The following is a 20,057-nucleotide window of genomic DNA, read 5'->3' as shown; positions in this document are numbered from 1 at the left end:
CAATATTCCATTCTTCATATCAATTATAGTGATATCTCTTACTGTAAATTACCGCAAATCAAACAGGGGTTTGTCCAGCAAACGGCCGTAAGATTAACTTATCAACTTTCAATAAAGTTATCACTTCTTATAATTCAAGGAAGAATATTCTCTGGCCATGAAAACGTTATCCTATCCTTATGAAATTTCGGTTACTAAAAAGTAAAGAGCTTGTAGCCAAAGATCAGACAATTCATTGACTCGTAATGTGAGGCTTAGACAGAGGCAATCATGAATATATATTGGTTTTTAATAATTGAACTAATAACACATCAAACTACAAATCACACAGAGTAAATGTACGACAATACAGACAGTAAACTTTGTACAAGACATAACGGAATCCAACTGAGGGAGAGAGAGAGAGAGAATGAGTGAGAGAGGATGAGAGAGAGAGGTGAGAGAATTAGGCGTGATCACAGAATCACGCGCTCAGTTATGCAAACTCACAGACAGTAACCCTTGAAAGACAACAACGAATTAAATCACCTTGAAAAGGTAATAGACAAACTTTAAGCAGCATTTAAATCTCCATAGAGAATGATACTTGCATGTGGTCACTTTGTGACTCGCCAGACCAGCGTGCGTGTGAGCGTGGTCCTTTGTAGCCTGTTTGTAGCTAGGCATGTTCTTTCGTGTCTTCTGGGGCTGCTGCGGAATCGAGCGATATTTGAAAGGTTCAACAAACGTAATGATTCGTCTTCCTCGTGTAGAGAAGAACTTAGTAAGTAAAAGAAATGAAAACAACGGAGATGAAAGCAACGTAGATGAAAGCTCCCGAAGGAGCCATGAGAACAGCTGTTCTCTCAGCCGCAGTGCTGAGATCAACGGAGAAAGAAGAGCGGACCAAGAGCGCGAAGAAGAGCAAGGACAACAAGAGGAGAGGAGGAGGAACTTCCTGGGTCAGTTCTACTTATGGAGTGACTGGTTCACGCCTCTATTTGCGTGAACAACCAATTAACGTCCGCGATCTGAAGCGGGAAAAACGTTCCTTTGTCTCTGGGGAACCACCCACTCTAAGTTATGGGTTATCAGATTTCAGCAGTGATATTCTAGCAAGTTCGTAATTACAGATTAATACATTTTTCATTAATTTCCTTTATATAAGTGAGTCCGTCAAAGCATGACGATTAAACAGATATCAAAAATAACATATGTAACTGATAGAAACACAACGTTACATTCATATGCAGAATTACACACATTTAAAGTTTGATTAACACACGATAAAACTGCAGATACTCTAATTTATATGGGGAAACATCCACTGCACAAAATGGCAATACTCAATACATTTAGAAAACATTGAGAAGATAAAAGGGTACTATTGTCTTTTCTAAGAGTTAGCTTTCCTGTCCTGTTTGTTAGGTCATAAAGTTTTATGACCTGGGCAGGGGGGTAGGGTTACAACTCATGATTCTATTTGAGAACATTAAATTAGGAGAAGCATTTCCAATTTACAAGACAGCAATTTTTAATCCTCTCATAACAGGATTAACCACTTTATGCAACACACAATATATATTCAAAATACATATTATTAAGGACTTACATAAAGAGCGTAAATTGTGTGTGTGTGTCTGTGTGTGTGTGTTGTGGAATGTGTTTCGTTTCTCCTTTGAGGCTGCTCGTGTGACTGTGGAATTTCTCGTCCAGTGTCGTAAATAATGTAATTCCAGCCAGGCTGGCGCCAGGCCAGGCATTTAGTTTAGAGAGAGTTGGGTTTATATGCCTGAATTCAAAATCTACAAGCTTTGGGTTTGCATTGTTTTAGATTCAACGAACCGTGATTCATTAGTTCAGAACCCATGAATCGATGAACTGCGTATCCGTTACAACGTTTAGTCCAACAAAGCAATAACGTTGTTATTTATTATTGTATGGATCATAATTCCTTTATTTACATTTCAGTTCTTCAGTGACAGAACTGTTTGTGTCCATTATGGAATAACTCACAGTCAGAAACTGCATCTTGGTAGTAAAAAAAATGGCATGGTTTTGCAGCATACAGTGTCACAGACAGAATGAGACAATCCACCGGAAAAAAAAAGTCAATGAAAGATAGTATATTTGAATTCTGGCACTCTCTCGTGACGGGTTGTGACACGCTCTGATGCACCTGTCAGCTGATGGAGGCGGAAATTATAGCGATCGCCTTTTTCTTTGTTTTATTTTTCAACAGTTGTTATATATGTGAGAGTGTGTTTTATGTTGAATGTGAATGTATCTGCATGATTACCATCTGTTTGAGTGCAAATCAGCCCAAATCAGCTCGCTATTACTGTATGATCATGGCTATCAAAGTGAACACATCTATATGAATAGAGAAGTGGATTATTTACTTTATGGCGAATTTGTGTTATTACCATCTGTATGAGTGGCCATCAGCACTTATTTGGATTGTAATTCATTGTAAATGCTGCATTTCTAGCAATCTCAGGATTTTCTGTAACCGGCATACAAAGTTAAATCTTTTTTATTTTTTCTTATTTTTTTAACTCAAATTATTCTTATTGTATTTTTCTAGTGCTAAATAAATCACTTATATGATGTATAAGTTTCTGTCTAGTGTTTTATAATTGAAAAAAACAATGCAGTGGTATGTTTACTGGCTAAATAGTTTGTAGAAGCCTTCAATACAGTTGGTAAATATTTTTATATTTGGGGGGTGGGGGGTCTAGACATAGTCTCATAAAAATATTTGCAGGAGTCTCATTTTTCATGAAATCTTATTCAGATTTGAAATAGAAACTCATGAGACATGTGACTTTCAACCCATTACTTTTCTAGATTGCTCCAGGACTGATCCCATGTATTTTTATGTCAAATAAAAAAATATTTTAGTGTGGTAAAAAAAGAGCATTATCAAATCTGGTTGATAAAAAGTACAGCCCAAAGGGTCTTCTTTCCATAGACACCAAAATTATGTTTGTAGCACAATGAAGTAGGAAACTGTTACAATTTTAAGTTAGGTAGAGCACTTTCAGCTGTGAGTCCCATAATGGGGGGTCAGGTTAACAGGTTAAGATGTTTTTATTTTTTTATTTATTTATTTATTTATTTATTTTTATAATGTTATAATAATGTAACCGTGTTTTTTTTTTGTCTTGTCTTATTTGTTCAATAGTAGGCATACCTCAATAAATTGTTTTTGTGCATTGAATGGCTTTGAAAACACACAGGTAATTTAGGGAATCACTTATAATGTAGATTAAAATATAGCACAAATCTGCCTTAAACAGCATTATAATATTTACAACATTAATATAATAGTATTTCACTTTATAGAATGTGAAATCTATAGTAAATTCTGTCTTCGATCCTTGGCCGCTGTCACGAAAGTGCATCTCGGCGGGATCTCTTTTGCTGTAGAGTGTAACTTATAAGTTCACTCACATTTCACAAACTGAATTTATGTAACAATGAAAAAATATGCCGGGGGAATGGTGCGTGTTGTTGTTGTTTTTTAGCAACTGGGAACTGGGATGGTGCTCCCCTGGATGAGAAAGTGAGAAAGAAGTGAGAGAAAGTGACGTGACATACAGCCAAGTATGGTGACCCATACTCTGAATTCGTTCTCTGCTTTTAACCCATCCAAAGTGCACACACACACACACTGTGAACACGGACCCGGAGCAGTGGGCAGCCATTTATGCTGCGGCACCCGGGGAGCAGTTGGGGGTTCGGTGCCTTGCTCAAGGGCACCTAAGTCATGGTATTGAAGGTGAAGAGAGAACTGTACATGCACTCCCACCACCTACAATTCCTGCAGGCCTGAGACTCGAACTGACAACCTTTCGATTGCGAGTCCGACTCTCTAACCATTAGGCCACGACTTTCCCCTTGTTGGTGCACTATGCAAACTGCGTACCCTGCGTATAGAGAACGGTGGTACGGAGTTTATTATTTAATGCTGACTAGATTTACATGTGGCCATGTCCTAACAATAAGTGACACTGCAACATGGGATAAAGGTTATCAATTCCATGTTTTTGTCTTGACCAACAAAAAAAGCGATTGATGGTTTAGTGATTATCTTAGGTATGTGTTTTGTACAGTACAAAAAAATTTGTTTGAATTTGAATGTCATTTCTGCATGACTTTAATAGTCATAATAAAAAACTAACAAAAAAAAACTGGATAATTTCCCTCATATGTTGAAAATATTATTTTTATAAATTTGATTATGTACTTGTCTGTTTTGTTAGTGAGAGACAGCGCTTACAGAGAGAACCTACCCACATGCTCTTTTGATTGACTGTATATAGTGATTTGATTTTGTTGTGTCTTGTAGCCATGTTGCATCTGGTCTGGGAATACAAATTGCTTATTGATATAATTTTATTACTTTTCATCTGGTTAGGACATAGTGTCACACAAAACTACTAGCCCAACACTAGATTTACTACGCTTAAAATGCTAAAATGCCAGATTTACTTCATGTAAACAAAGTGCTAACATATTCACCTTTTAATGCTCAATGCAAACATCCTCCATTTTCCTCAATGTTAACATACTATATTTTCTTATGCACAAAACAGTACAACATTCATTTGATTTACCTCACACATACAACCTTTGAAGAACTACATCTCGTTCATTCATGTCAACACACTGACTTTACATCACATATTACGTACATACAAAGTTTGCAATGTAACCACATTCACATGTACACAAACCTGCTGATTGTCGTCTTTCATCATTTTTTTAGTAACTACAGATCTGCCTGTTGTATTTGTTTTGTATGATTTACTGAGCTTCTGATGAATGAGCGCAGTGCTAGCTCTACAGAGCCTGTTGAAGGGACAGGAGCTGACAGGGAAAAATGCTTCCATAATGCCTTTCTCTCCTCTGCTACGGTAACACACCTCTCTTGCTTCGTGTGATTAAACGAAAGTGCTGAATTCATCTTTCTTATGTGGATTAGGTGCTATGTTTCCAAAGCTCAGAGGAGAAAGATAAGAACCCAGAGAGGTTAGCTGTGAACATTGTTAATGGTGTCTGTCAGGGTTTGTTGTTTGCTTTTGCATGTGTAGTGTGTGTGTGTGTGTGTGTGTGTGTGTGTGTGTGTGTGTTAAAGGAGTTCATGTGATAGAACCTGATATTGAAGCATGAATATCAGATCTGTTTCACAAGGTAAGCTTAGAAGCAGTGTAATGGAAACAGCAGACTCTCATTTTTATGCAGTGTAACAGAGATTCAAGTTTATACATGAAAGCAATTATTTACTCTAATACTGGATGTAAATGATAAAATGGCTATTGGAAGTGTGATCATTAATGATTATTACAAACTTGGTCATTATAAAATCTTATTAGATCCTAATTTAAATTTATAAATCTACCTTGAACAGCACATAAATGCCGAACTCTAGCTAAAACTCAGCTGCACTTTATTAGTGCCACCTGTTTAATTGCTTGGTAACACAAATTGCTAATCAGCCAATCACATGGCAGCAACTCAATGCATTTAGGCATCTAGATGTGGTAAAGATGACTTGAAGTTCAAACCAAGTATCGGAATGTTTGTGCCAGATGCGCTGGTCTGAGTATTTCAAAAACTGCTGATCTACTGGGATTTTCCCTAGCAACCATCTCTAGGGTTTACAGAGAATGGCCAGAAAGAGAGAAAATATCCAGTGAGCGGCAGTTGTGTGGACAAAAATGCCTTGATGTCAGAGTTGATAGAAAGGCAACAGTAACTCAATTAACCACTCGTATTAACCAAGATATGCAGAATACCATCTCTGAACGCACCACACACAAAATCCTGAAGCAGATGGGCTACAGCAGCAGAAGACCACACCGGGTGCCATTCCTATCAGCTAAGAACAGGAAACGGAGGCTACAATTCGCACAGGCTCACCAAAATTGGACAATAAAAGATTTCTTCCACATTTTTTCTTTCCACTCAACTTTGTTAACATGCTTGGATATAGCACTCTGTGAACAGCCAGCTTCTTTGGCAATGAATGTTTGTGGCTTCCTCTCCTTGTGAAGGGTGTCAATGATCATCTTCTGGACAACTGTCAGATCAGCAGTCTTCCCCATGATTGTGTAGCCTAGTGAACCAAACTGAGAGACCATTTTGAAGGCTCAGGAAACCTTCACAGGTGTTTTGAGTTGATTAGCTGATTGGCATTTCACCATATTCTAATTTGTTGAGATAGGGTTAGGGTTAACCCTAACGGGTTTTTGTTAAATGTGAGCCAAAATCATCACAATTAAAAGAACCCAAGACTTAAACTACTTCAGTCTGTGTGCATTGAATTTATTTAATACACAAGTTTCACAATTTGAGTTGAACTACTGAAATGAATGAACTTTTCCATGACACTCTAATTTATTGAGATGCACCTGTATGTACGTGTGTGTGTGTGTGTGTGTGTGGCAATATCTAATCCAATTTGTTGTCCAGTAAACTGAAGTATGAGTTCACAAGCTATGTGTAGCAAAAATAGACTAAAATTCTATTCACTCATATACTTTTGTATATTTCTGCTAAAACAGGCTATGTAGGGAGTTCACTTGTTTTGTATCTCACTCTTTCTCTTTGTATGTATTTGGGTTTTCACATTTTTGTCTGTTTTGTTCAATCTTCTGCATTTTAAATGGATTTATCATCCCAGTGCAGTGCTTTTTATAATCTTTTCATAAACTCTTCTCTACACACTTACAGAAGTCTCATTTTAACAATTCTCTGAATGTAATTACTTATAATACTCCCTCTGCATTAAATCAATGATAAGCTTACAGTCATATTGATTTGTCTAAGGTGTCTTCAGCACAAGCTCCATAGTTCCTTCCTCCAAAACACTCCGCTATAACAGGGATTACGGACTGAGTGTGTGTGTGTGTGTGTGTGTTTTCTTTCTCTTGCTTGGTTTGATGGTGGTTTGCAGGGCTTGCTTGAGTGTGCCTGGTAGACAAAACTAGTGGTCAACCGATTGGCTGATATATCGGCTGATATTTGGCATTTTTCAAATATCGGCATCGGCCAATACATTTTTCTGCTTGACCGATGTGTTCGAGGCGAAACTTTTATTTTGACAGTGCTGAGAGTGGCAACATCCGAGCACACAGTGCTCACATTCTCGCTCGTTTACTGTCGTTGTTAACAGTTCTGTCTAATACGGATATAAGTCTGTCTTATTATCAGATAGAATGGTTAAACAAAGTAATTCATGTTTACAGAAAGTTTTGTAGCAATTGCTTTTATATTATTATTAATAGAAAGGCAAACAGCTTTAGCAATTCCAAGTGTGGTTTCATTGGTTTTCACTGAGGAGAGCCCATCTCCATCAGTTGCACAGTTTGGGCAGAAGTCCAGCTCTAGGAAGAGGCCTGGTTGTTATAAACTGAGAAAACTAGGTTGCTGCTGGAAGAGGTGCTAGTGAGGCCAGCACTGGGTGCTCATCCTGTGGTCTGTGTGGGTCTTAGCGCCCCAGTGTAGTGAATGGGACACTATACTGCCAATGAGCACGTCCTTCGGATGAGACGTAAAACCGAGGTCTTCACTGTCTGTGGTCAGTAAAAATCCCAGGATGTCTTTCGAAAAGTGTAGAGGTGTGACCTCAGCATCCTGGCTAAATTCGCCCATTGGCCTCCGACCGTCATGGCCTCCTAACAATCCCCATATTGCGGATTGGCTTCATCACTCTGTCTCCTCTCCACCAGTAAGCTGGTGTGTGGTGGGCGTTCTGGCGCAATATGGCTGCCGTCGCATCATCCAGGTGGATGCTGCACACTGGTGGTGCATGAGGAGATACCCCCTGACTATGTAAGCGCTTTGAGTGCCTAAAAAGCGCTATATAAATGTAATGAATTATTATTATTATTATTATTATTATTATTATTATTATATATATATTTTATTTTACACCACCACTTTTTTGTTAATTAAAATGTGTGATTGTGGGTAGGGGTGTGCGATATTAAGATTTACGATTTATATTATATACTGTACAATGCCACATGCATTCACAGCAGTGTTATCTCAGCGGTAGAGTTACTCTCTCATTATCTGCATGTGCTTTCAAATGTTTCCTCCGTGTGCTGGTCTGACCTGTGCTTTTTCTGAGCGCCGCATACAACCGAAGCGCTGTGCGCTAAAGCCTGTCAAACAGCATCTGATTATTGAACTAAGTTACCTTTTGCGCTAATACTGTAAAAACACACAAGGTTTACATGTAGAATTTTTATTTTTGTGTGTACTATTTAACATGAATAAAAACAAAACGCAAAGAGAAAAATCACTCACTGCTCTTGACTAAAGAAATTTAATACAATTGCTTTAGGAATCAGTTCATATAGTATTTTATTTTTTATATTTGTTCATTCAATTTCTTGAATGCTCCTGCTAAATACACACATTGTACCTGAAAATAAAGCACTGATAGTTTTATTTGTATATTATGTGAAGTTAAATATGTATCTTTGTCTTTATTTTATTTTTGTTAGTAGAAAATAAGAACAAAGGTTTTTATCATCTCCCTCTTTGGCCTAAAAATCTGCCATTCTTTTTTATTTTTATTTTTTACCTTAAAAGGCTTTGTCTTTATAATAGGGAAATTAGTTTGGCTGTAATGCTCAGACAACTTGCAAAATGGTAAAACCAACATGACAAAGAATTTTGATAAAATCGTGATATTTAAAAAAAAAAAAAATTGTGATATGATTTTCCATATAACCCACCCCTAATTGTGGGTTATTAAAAGATACAAAGAAAACACTTGATGCATCCTTCAACACACACTGAATGAAGGATGCAAAAAGAAGGCTGCCTTCCAAGGATCTTTCAAATTAAGAAGGATCTTGGATGGCGCTTGATGACACAGCATCTGAAGTATGCAGCCGTACTAGGATATAGTCCTTCTGGTTGATAAGCACCCTAGAAATCCTGAAGAGCTGGATTTTCTGTTTCAGGTGTGTTTAATCAGGGTTGGAGCTAGACTCTGCAGAACTGTGACACTCCCAAGTGGAGGACTGAGCTGCCTGCACTATGCCATTTTGGTTTTGGGCATTCAGAGTCCAATAGACTAATAGACGCTGGGATACAGACGGCCTTGGTGCTGATCCTCATAATGTCTTGTTTAACACAACATCAAAAGCTGCATTACACCTGAATCACATGAACATCAGTGCATACTATTGACATAACACCTGCTGCTTGGATCCAGCTCTTCTTAATGTCTACAAAACCAGACACAATGGAATGAGGTCGAAAGGGAACTAAAATGAGGACCTTTAAAGGCAATTGAAAGACAATATATCTGAATTAGTTGAATGATGGGTTAAATTTGACATCACAAGGTAGTGCAGTAATGTCTGGGTGTGATGTTAAGAGGCTGGGTCTAAAACAGAAGAACTGTCTTGAGTCTTCCTATGTCTTAAAGTCAATTTATCACTTCACCTGGCCTCTATTGCATCATTGCATTTATTGTGCTGAGACTCTGTCTGTTTGAGTGGACAGGTTATAGTGCCGTAACTTCAAACTACAGCTATGTTGCAAAATGGGTGGAGTCAAAATCAATCACTGGCACTGAGGCCGTCACCAGGGGCAACTGGCAATTGCAGCTCTGCTGCTTCATACTTTCAGGGCGGCAGTTCTCATTTGACCTCTCTGCGGACTTTTCACAGTTGCTTATCTCTGTTGGTTAACTGTAGAGCAAATGAATTGAATGAATTCAGTGTGTCTGGTGGGGGTTAATGCTAATTAATGCAGCTCCCCCTAGAGGAAACTGTGGAGGGCATTTTCACATTGTGTGTGAGTGTGTGTGTTTTCTGCAGGTTCAAAATGCTGTATTTTTTTATGCACCGCAGTAATTAGCTGACCACGTGAAACTTCACCATCCTCAGCAATGAGTTTTTCATAAGGAACAAACACACACACAGAGTCATGACTATGCGTTTGATTAGAACAGTTGTTTCTAAATTTTTGTATATAAGGCCTAAAAAAAAAATTTGTTTGGTTCCGGTTTTCCGACCGACCCTGTCAATTTATGTGCGACCCAAATTTATTTTATGAGACTGGGGAAGACAATATATCGAGGAACAGAGAGGGCACTGACAACATGCTGACAGACAGGACATTAACATTACCAGCTTACTTTTAATATGAAACAAAGTCTCATTTGGTTATTTCACCTTTCAAATGTGGTCATTTTTTAAAGAAATGTAAACAATAAATACCGTTTTGTGGCTCTTGAATGTGTCGAACAGATCGCTGTAAGTTAGATCATCAGTTAAAACTAACTGATCGTCTCTTGCTTCTAGTTAATTTATAGCATCAAAATCAAATAAACCACATAAATGAACATAACAAAGAATGTTGTTTGACTACAAAAAGATGTCTGTACACTCCGTTTTTCAAGTTCAAATCCTCCATGTTAATCTACTATGAGATCGCCTGTCAAACTCCCGCGAAGGCTTTTTGTGTGTGTGTGTGTGCGTTTTGCGTGTCTATGGCAACAACAGACTTTAAACGGGAATACAGAATCACTGTCGTAAAAGAACCGGTACACACATTTAAAATCAGCGCGTGTGTGTGTGTGTGTGTGTGTAAAACTGCCACTGGAGAAAAAAATAAAAAAATAAAAAAAAATATAAATCCCTACCGACCAATGACCTCAACTGACAACCAACCGGAACCAAACTTTTTTTTTTTTAGGCCTAATAAGGCTGATATTGGGTTTTCACTACACTATCAGTTCCAAAAGTATTCAGAAATATTTATTTATATTTATTATTTTCTCTTTTTTGCAGATTGAATCACACTCAAAGTATGAGTGTAGCATTGTACTTGTAAGCATTACTTGTATAAATAGATTTCTCTGTTTATCTGCACTTCTTGCGGACTGGTCTGTATAGCACACATGGCCATGGACAGAGAAACACAGGGAATTATAAAGGGAAGAAATTAGAAGAACATTGAGAACAGGTGGCGAACAATTAGGGTTAACAACGGAGAAACAAGGAGGGCGGGGAAAACTCAAATCAAACAGGCAGACGCAGTGAGCTGTCAAACCATCCAAACACACATTCACAACCCCAAAAGGCAGGTGATTAGCCCCGAACCCTGACAACTACATTGGTGGTGCTAGATTATTCATGATAATATTGTATGTGTAGTATTAAGGTATTTCAGTTTTTGAATTCTATGGTTATCAACTGGTATATTGTGACACCCCTAGCTTGGAGTAGGGTTTTTTGCATCCATATTTGACCTCAAAGCATATAAGTTTCCTCGCCTAAACTCTAACTGATTCTACCGGCCCCAGGTTGGTAACCACTGATAAAATTTCATTTAATGGTTAGGGTTAAGATTATGGTTTGACTTAGGGTTACGTGCATGTAATTATGCATAATTAATTGTTATTATAATAGTAAGTGCATGTAATGTGTAACGAGGACAGTGTTACCCAGAATTTTCACCTTTTTAATGTTAGTTAGTGTGTAATGTTGCTGTTTGAGTATAAACAGTATCTGCAATGTTACAACGCGTTACTACAACAAGTTACTTCGTGACGTCACAAACCCTGATAAAACCCAAAAAACAAAGGGGGGTGAGGCCATGCTGTGCTGCTTTAGAGAAGAGATAGTTGTTGCCATACTGACAAAACTAGGGGTGCATGAATAAATCTTTTAATATATTAATCACAATTCTGTTTTCTAACGATTATAATTGATTCAGGGTTCAATGTTCTAAAGCAGTGGTTCTTAATACTGTTCCTCATGTCCCCTGCTCTTCATCTCTCTCTCTCTCTCTCTCTCTCTCTCTCTCTCTCTCTCTCTCTCATTCAGATCATCAGTTTATCAGCTCCATTAAACTGCTCCAGTTATACACTTATATAGACAGACAGATATTTTTCACATAGCTATGAGAAGTATTAAACATCAACGCACACATGGTTGCCGTGCCGTATCACCGTTATAATCAGGATAAAACTGTATTTTAAAAGTTAACAAAAGCGGTAGTATTTACAAATAACAGTGTATCTAAAAGTATGAGACAACAACAAACAAAAAACATACCATTAAGAGCCGTGCATGCACAGGTTCTGAACAATCCTCTTCACTAATATCCTCTGCGTTTCAATCGGGCTCAAACTGATAAGCAATATAGACAACATCGTTGTTTACAATACAACTGGAGAACATGCCGCTGAGACAAGTGTGTGTTGGCCAGTGTGTGTTGTGATTGGCAGCACTCGACACCTAGTCAGGAAATGTCATGCCCCTTACCATAGCTGCCTGCGAGCTGCAATATAAATATTGCATCAAAATCTATTTGAGTGCGATTTAAACCCGGATGATTGTAATCACTCTAAGTTCATCTGCCTTGGGAAGCTTGCGTGTCTCCAAAGGTGATAACACTCATTGCCTTCTCTAGTGCAGCATAACCAGGTCTCGTCCCATTCGTTGATATTTGTGGTATCATCAATACCGGAAAATATATGTTGTAGTCCATATGAGTCATTCATTGTAGTTTTTGAAGAGTGATTTCTGTTAAATAAAATGTGTGGACTTTGAGCTTTGTAGCTTTGCAGAACTTTATGCTCAAGTCAGTTGCATTGTTGTCTATGGAGGGTCAGAAAGCTCTCGGATTTTAACAGAAATATCTTAATTTGTGCTCCAAAGATTAACAAAGTTCTTACGGGTTTGAAATGGTTTGAGGGTGATTAACAAATGACAGAATTATTGGGTGAACAATCCTTTTAATTAGTCATTTAGGCAGTTTTGTAGTTTCGCACTTTCATAGTCTGTAACAAAACCTCTAGTATGTGTAGTGGTCTAAGAGTGAGATCATCCATACCGAAGCGACTGATTCTCCCACCTCTTTCTACCAAATGTTTGTCTGCCTTGTCTCTTGTTTCCTCTTTCCTTGTTTTCTCATTTTTCTTTCTTTCTTTGAAAACCTATTGTAGGCTTTCTTTTGTCTCGCTCTCTCTCTATCCTTTGCTCCAGCGTTGGATTTGTCTTTGCTCTAGGAATCCTTCCACACAGTGTGATGTGCTCTAAAAGGATCTCCCTCTCATGCTTTAATCCCAGTGCGCAGTGGAAAAACCATCAGCATACCCCTTGTAACACACCCAAGTGCTTTTGCTGCTCCCTGGCAATCATGTACTCCAAAAATAATAGGCCAATGATGATGAGAAGAAAAATCATATTACAGTGCCTGAAAGCAGCAAATGGTTTCAAGAAAGGTGGCTGTGCCCATAAGAAAGAGGGTGATGCATTGTAACCACTAACAGGTTTTGAGAACATACATTTTAATTTGTTTTACGCTCTGACTTTCATGGAGTCTGAAGGCAGGGCCTGACAGGCATAACCATTCCACCCACAGAGCTGATATGAGCACTGATCATTGTTCAAACAAGTGTGCCGGCAGCCGGATGGTAATTGAAATGCACAATGGGCCAGCCCCATCACTCAAGCAGTTGAGCAGAAAGCACAGACAAGGCTCATCTATCGCTCTCTTTGCTCTCTCTACTTTGCACTGTGTTCGATTGATGGGAGGGTGGAGATGATTGTATCGGTCTGTTCTGGAATTGATATGAACACTACCGCCGAACCATAGGGACCAATCCAGTAAATCAATTAGTGGCTTTGTGTGAATGCACCGAATACTGAGTTTACAGAGTAAACTACAAAACCTCTTCATGAATACAAATAGCTTTAAAAAACATAATATCTGGAAATTGCATTGCACAATGCCTATAAATGAAGAAGGCATGAGAAAGAAATTGTGGTGTGAATGGTGTTGTATAAATTGGCTTTGTGTTGAGACTTCCAAATGTTTCATGCAGATTTGGTTTAAATTGAGGCTTTTAAGTAAATTTTGAGTGTATTTTTTTTTTTTTTTTTTTTTTGAAGGACTGCTGGGTGCTCATTTAGGACTTTAATTTAGACTGAATGCGCTTTCAAACTCAGCGATATGGTGCAGCCTTCATTTTCAGAAACCTCATTTTTCAGGAACCTGATGATCTGGAGTCTTTCACCACTGCACGGTGGGACACTGAATGAACACGCAGTCCATTGAGGAATACTCATAATGTCATAATGCAGGTCATAATGCATTTCTAAAATGTACATATAACTCGAGCGCTGTATTTTCATATTACATATTTGTTTCTTGCTCATTGTCTCTTGTCCCTCTCTTTAGTGTATTAGTTTTATTTCTGTTGAGAAGAAAGATAAAAAATAATTGTATATTGAAAAAAAAAAAAAAAAAATATATATATATATATATATATATATACACACACACACACACGTGTGTGTGTAAATAATATGTAAATAATATGTAAATAATGGTTTAAATTTCAGTGTGTTTCTCACACAAAGCTATGAAATAGCTTCAGAAGACCTGCAATAGAGCGCATTAATCACAAGGACTGCTTTTATGATTCTTTATGGTAGTTGTATATTTTTATTTTTTTTAAGGTCCAGTTCTCCCTATTAACAAACCATTAACTACGACTTTTGCCTCAATAAACTCTTAATTTGCTACTTATTAATAGTTAGTAAGGTAGTTGTTAAGTTTAGGTATTGGGTAGGATTAAGGATGTAGAGTACGGTCATGCAGATTATGTGCTTTCTAAGTATTATTAAACTGCCAATATGCTAATAATAGGCATGCTTATAAACAACTAATTAATAGTGAGAATTAGTCCCTATACTAAAGTGCTTTTTTTTTTTTTTATAGCTTCACAGACATACAAAACATACCCCTCAGGCCACTCATGACTGTCTAACCTTTGTTCATCTCCCATGCATTAGTGTCCCTGTAGACACATTTTCATGGGGTAGTTAAAAGCCTGGGCTTAATTTAACCGCCAGTTTAAGTTCCATTCGTGTCGGATAGGCTCTGCTCTCAACGCTTCACAAGGCCTCCACTTAGTCAAAACAACTGTTAATTGACAGGCAGAACGACCCTGAACAGGCCTTGAATAAAACATGAGAGAGGTTGGAAGTTACGCATGATCAAGTGGGAATTTAGAGGAAAGGGAAAGAGAAATATGTAGACTCATAGCTCTCCCTCTGCTTACAGTTCATATTTTAGTCTTCTTGCTTATCACAGGCTTTAATTTTTCTACGCTAAACGGGTTTAACAATCAGACTCTAATCAGCCGCCAGTCTTCGGTCCGTTGGAAACCTAGAGGAAAGACTGCTTTGTGGTAATTCATAATGTTTTGTGCGCACGGCGTGTTATGGAAAGATTGAAAGCCAAGAACAAAATGAAATTATTGACTTTTCATTGCCTTGGCTCCCTCCTGGGATTCTGCTTTTTAGGCTGAGAACAGCGGAGCAAAATCATTGCTTGTGCTTGGGATGGCAGCCTACAACAACAGTTGACAGAGACGTCTACTGCATCTGTGTGCATAAGCTCTATTCCAAACCTTACCCTGCCTAGTCAGCATTTTAAGGCATCATTGGCATGCTCCCCAATGCTGAGGCCATATTACAAAATAGACAACAATAATAAACCTTGTTTTGGTGAAAATTTACTTTAAAAAGCATAGGCTGTAGACAACAAGTGCTTGCTTTTAGAGCAGAACCAATCAGCCTTGTCACAAGCGTTCTGCTCCAAAGTGGTAATGTTTGAAGACATGTCTAACTGTGGAGTGGCTCAGAGCTGAATTTCCGTCAGCCGTTTAATGGAAGCGAGAGAGCTCAGAGAGAGGACGCCTAGAGCCACAGCTGAGACAAAGACACGCTTAGAGACGTAGACACACACTGTGTCCATTCATCTTTCCTCAGTGAGGGAAAAAAAGAAAAACACACATGCACAGAGTGAATATCCATCGACAGGGTGCTGCTGGCCAGTGACCTGAAAGGAACGACAACACAGCAGACGCGGTCACGGTCACAGTGGGGGCTTCTGGATAACAGGACATCTCTGATGCTACGCTTCATCTTTCACATCAAAGGCCTTTGTGCATCCCTGGGTTATTCTAACCTGTTAAAATGCATCATACGTTATCAGACCAAACAGCTTTTTTGGCTTTCATGTTACTCCGTTATATTTTACATAGAACAATGGGGTTGTTTCCAGGCTGTGTTTTTATAAGGTTTTCAATGAAGATGTCATGAAGGCAGGCACCTGTAGATTAACCAATCAGTAGGATTTGGCTGTATCAGGGTTCTGGAATGGAGATACTCACTATACTACTTGATATATTCATGGGCAAAGCTAACTTCCTGTCCTTTCTGTGTTCTAGATGATGAAACATGCATGGGACAGCTACAGGCAATACGGCTGGGGCCACAACGAGCTCAAACCCATCGCCAAGAAAGGACATTCCACCAATATCTTCGGTAAGTAAGGAGCGCACATGCATGTTGGAGTCTCATTTACATGTAAATGACTGCTCTTGGGGGATGATTCGTTATGGGGTGGTTAAGACTGACACAGGCAATCCCATCTACATACACTTTTATGTGCCATCTACAGCTCGCACTCTAAAATGATGAGACGTGCTTGCACAGTTCGCCATCATTTCTGTGTTTGTTTGTGTGTGCTGTTTATCGCTGGCTCTCTGCGGCAGAGCTAAAGAAGATTCGACTACTGGGACTGAATCAGATCTGTGTGTGTACATGCACGCGTGCTTGAACAAAGAAATCTCAATCGATCCTGTTTGCTGATGTAACTTAGGCTGTGTGTGCATGAAAAAAGAGTAGTATAAAATAAATATTCTGAATCCTGATAGGATGAGATGTATTGAAAGCTGTTGTGAAATGCAGATAAACAAACCTTTGACTGCACATTCTTAAAGGAATAGTTTAACCAAAAATTTAAATAAGCTGAAGATTTACTCAATTATTTATTTTTTATTAGAAAAGATTTGAAGGAAAGATTTTTTTTTTCACTTACTGTCACTTACTGTCCAGTGGATTGTCTGCAGTTAAATGGGTGCCATCAGAATGAGAGTGCAAACATCTTATAAAAACATCACCATAATCCACAAGTAATCCACACGACTCCAGTTTATAAGCAAAGCACCGTTTATAAGCAAAAATGGTCCAAAATGGTTCTAAACAAACGTCTGTGGATTCTGACATTAGAGGACAACGATTATTGGTGGAAGCAATATTACGGACTTGCTTAAAGAAAGCAAAAATATATTAATAAATACCTACTTTTTAAATGAGCCAATCACATCTTGTGCCACAAATCCTGTCCTACCTTATTTCCATCTGAATATTTTCAAAACTTTTCACTCAAATCTAATCACATTATTAAACTTTTTGAATGCGGTTTCATTTGGTCTTTAAATATTTAGCTTTGCAAATGGACCTCAAGCAGTTTTCCTCATAAACTTGCTACGTAAGATTTAGGATGAGGTTTTTGTTCTTCTTTGAGATACCAGTGAGACACATATGATGCAGTTCTGTGGTTTAAACAAAATATGAGGGAGCTTTTGAAGAAGAACAAAGATATGAGAAAGAGAGATAGTGTGGAAAAACAAGGGAGATGTGAGAGACTTGGCGCCTCATGCTGCAGTGCGGTGTGTCGAAGTGTCTTTCACACTTCACTTTTATATTTAATAAGCCTCTCTCTGTTTCTACCTAACATGTGGAATGAACTCCTCAGCCACACATGTATCGATCACTCTGTTTGAATGTACTCAGGTGTGTTTTGGATAGAATCCGGAGGAACCTTTTTCTGGATTAATTTGCTCTATTTTTCCAGAGGTTTCACTCTCATATATCCTGAACACTGAATGCTTTGCTCCATCTAAAGTTCTGTCTTCAAGTGAAGAGAAACACCACTTCTCTATTCAAAAGCACTGTTTATGTGATCTTTGGGACACTCATGCTGTTGGTTGAGCCAGTGTTCCTGTGTCTGGCTGGTCGGGATGCTCAGGCAAACACAGCACTTATTAAACTATGATAGGAGGAAGTATTTTAACATCCAAAAAATGATGCACTTGTCTTGTCTTTTGATCACTTTGTCATATTTTAATTGTAATTATGTTGGTAAGCTTGTCACACACATCCAGATTAAACTCAAATCAAGAGGAAATCTTTTAGTATAAGCTCAATCTTTAATAATGGCTCTATAAATAGTTTAGGCCTCTTTTATGGTTCAGGCCAGCAAAAAAACAAAAAAAAAACGATATATTATATTCCCAAAAGCAACAATTGTAGTAAGAGGAAAGATATATATACTGTATGTATATACATTAATTTTAATATACAGTAAATTACATGTATACAGCACACAATGCATTTACTATATTATTATATAATAAAAGTATAAATAGGCTAAAAGAAAAACAAGCTTTTAATTTTCTAATTGAAAGGCTCTTTACTCACAGTACAATGGTTGCTTGTGTGAATATTATGTTGTTGTTTTTTATTTATCAATTTTTTTTGGGCTGGCCTGAAATAGAAAAGCAGATTTAACTATTTATAGAAACATTATTAATGAGTGAGCTGGTGGTGCTGTCCGTTTCTGACTGAATTGATCCTCCCCACCCTACATCTACTGTATGATGTCTGCTGCTGTATTTTATCAATTGGACAACATTAACATTACATGGGTTAAAATCGATTGTTCAACAACTTTATAGCCAGTCAATGCAGCGAGTTTTACCTAGTTTTTTTTTCTTGGTTGCTTAGCCATAATTTCTTTTAGCAGCAGTGATTTTAGAAACATTGATGGCTCAGCATACTAAAAACAGGCTTTTAGCATTCTTGTTGTTTTGATGTCCATTCAAATTTAAGAGCATGTTAAAACCCTCTGCAGTGTGGTGGGTTGGGTTTCTAAACTGCTTACCTTTAAAATACTCTGAAACTCCTTCAAAGCACTGCTTTAAAAAAAAAATCCAATGCCAGTAAATGTCAAAACAATTACCGTAAGAGTTCACATTGTCTTGTGAGTGACGTTTCCATTATTATGCATAATCCGCAAGGCTTTTATGAGGATTATGATAGTTTTGTGCAATAAGAGGTTATAGTTTTATCCAATTTCTTGTGTATCTGTTAATTTATTGCTACTTTTCTGACCTGTGTCTGGTGGACCAGACTAAATTCACTATTACTGTCTTTTTTCATTTGCAAGACAGAGAGAGAATTTATATTTCTCAGGAAACTTTGCATTTAGCATTCAGCATTTAGAAACATTATTTAGCCTAATACTGCAGACAAAATGATGACACAATAACACAATATGATACAATAAACAAAAACGCAATGCACAATAGATGCAGTAAGCATAAATGGCAACATCCTTTTGTAAAATAAATCTGGACTACTTCACCCCCCAAAAAATATTTTTTTATTAATGACCAATAAATAAAACCAAACTTTAGTCTGCTGAATGCAAAAGACGATATTTTGAAGAACTTTTACTGTCCATAAAATGAAAATTCAACATTGAACCAAACTGTATGAGCGTAAACATATGGATTGTTGGAAAATTCAACAATACATTTTATTTTTAAAGTGTTTTTATGTTCCACAAGTTAATATCATGAAGGTTTGGAACAACATGTGGATGAGTAAATGATAACAGTTTTCATGTTTGGGTGATCTATCCCCTTAAAAACAATCTAGTCAGCTAGTTTTGTTTTGTACGTACTTAAGTGTAATCTTTGTAACATTCCAACAAGCCCTTGTTGGATAGACTATGTTTCAAAACACATTGCCTTTCGTATTCAAACCCTTTGAGGGCTTTGACCTCTTGGCTGTACATCTGACGTATTGGTCAAAAAGACAGGGACAGGGACTCTCCCATATTGATCCTTGAATCAACATCTATTGATTTTCTATTTTTGTGTGTTTGTGAAAACATTTGACCCATAAAAGCCTGAGACTCTGCTGCTGGACAGATTGCAGATTGCTGATAGTAAGCTCTTTGATCTGTAAACAAACACCCTGTTTACAGGGAATATTCTCAGATCGGACCCCAGGGTCAGATCACGTAACTCAACTTCCAACGTTACGCATGTGATATTACGATACTAAAATAACCACGTTAACATGTGGTCACACTGTGGTGAAATCTGT

General features: G+C 37.7%; 1 protein-coding gene across 2 annotated transcripts in view; it reads left to right on the top strand.

The window, feature by feature from the left end:
• Window positions 1–20,057, top strand: part of LOC132095288 (mannosyl-oligosaccharide 1,2-alpha-mannosidase IB-like) — a 100,583-nt gene that overhangs the window by 29,566 nt on the left and 50,960 nt on the right. For both annotated transcript variants that reach the window (XM_059500127.1, XM_059500126.1), the window contains exon 4: window positions 16,265–16,361. In XM_059500127.1, coding sequence (XP_059356110.1) covers window positions 16,265–16,361 — 97 coding nt within the window. The remainder of the gene's footprint in view (window positions 1–16,264; window positions 16,362–20,057) is intronic.

This window comes from Carassius carassius, chromosome 19 (genome assembly GCF_963082965.1).
Source record: "Carassius carassius chromosome 19, fCarCar2.1, whole genome shotgun sequence".
Lineage (NCBI taxonomy): Eukaryota > Metazoa > Chordata > Actinopteri > Cypriniformes > Cyprinidae > Carassius > Carassius carassius.
This window is presented reverse-complemented; position numbering and strand designations above follow the sequence as displayed.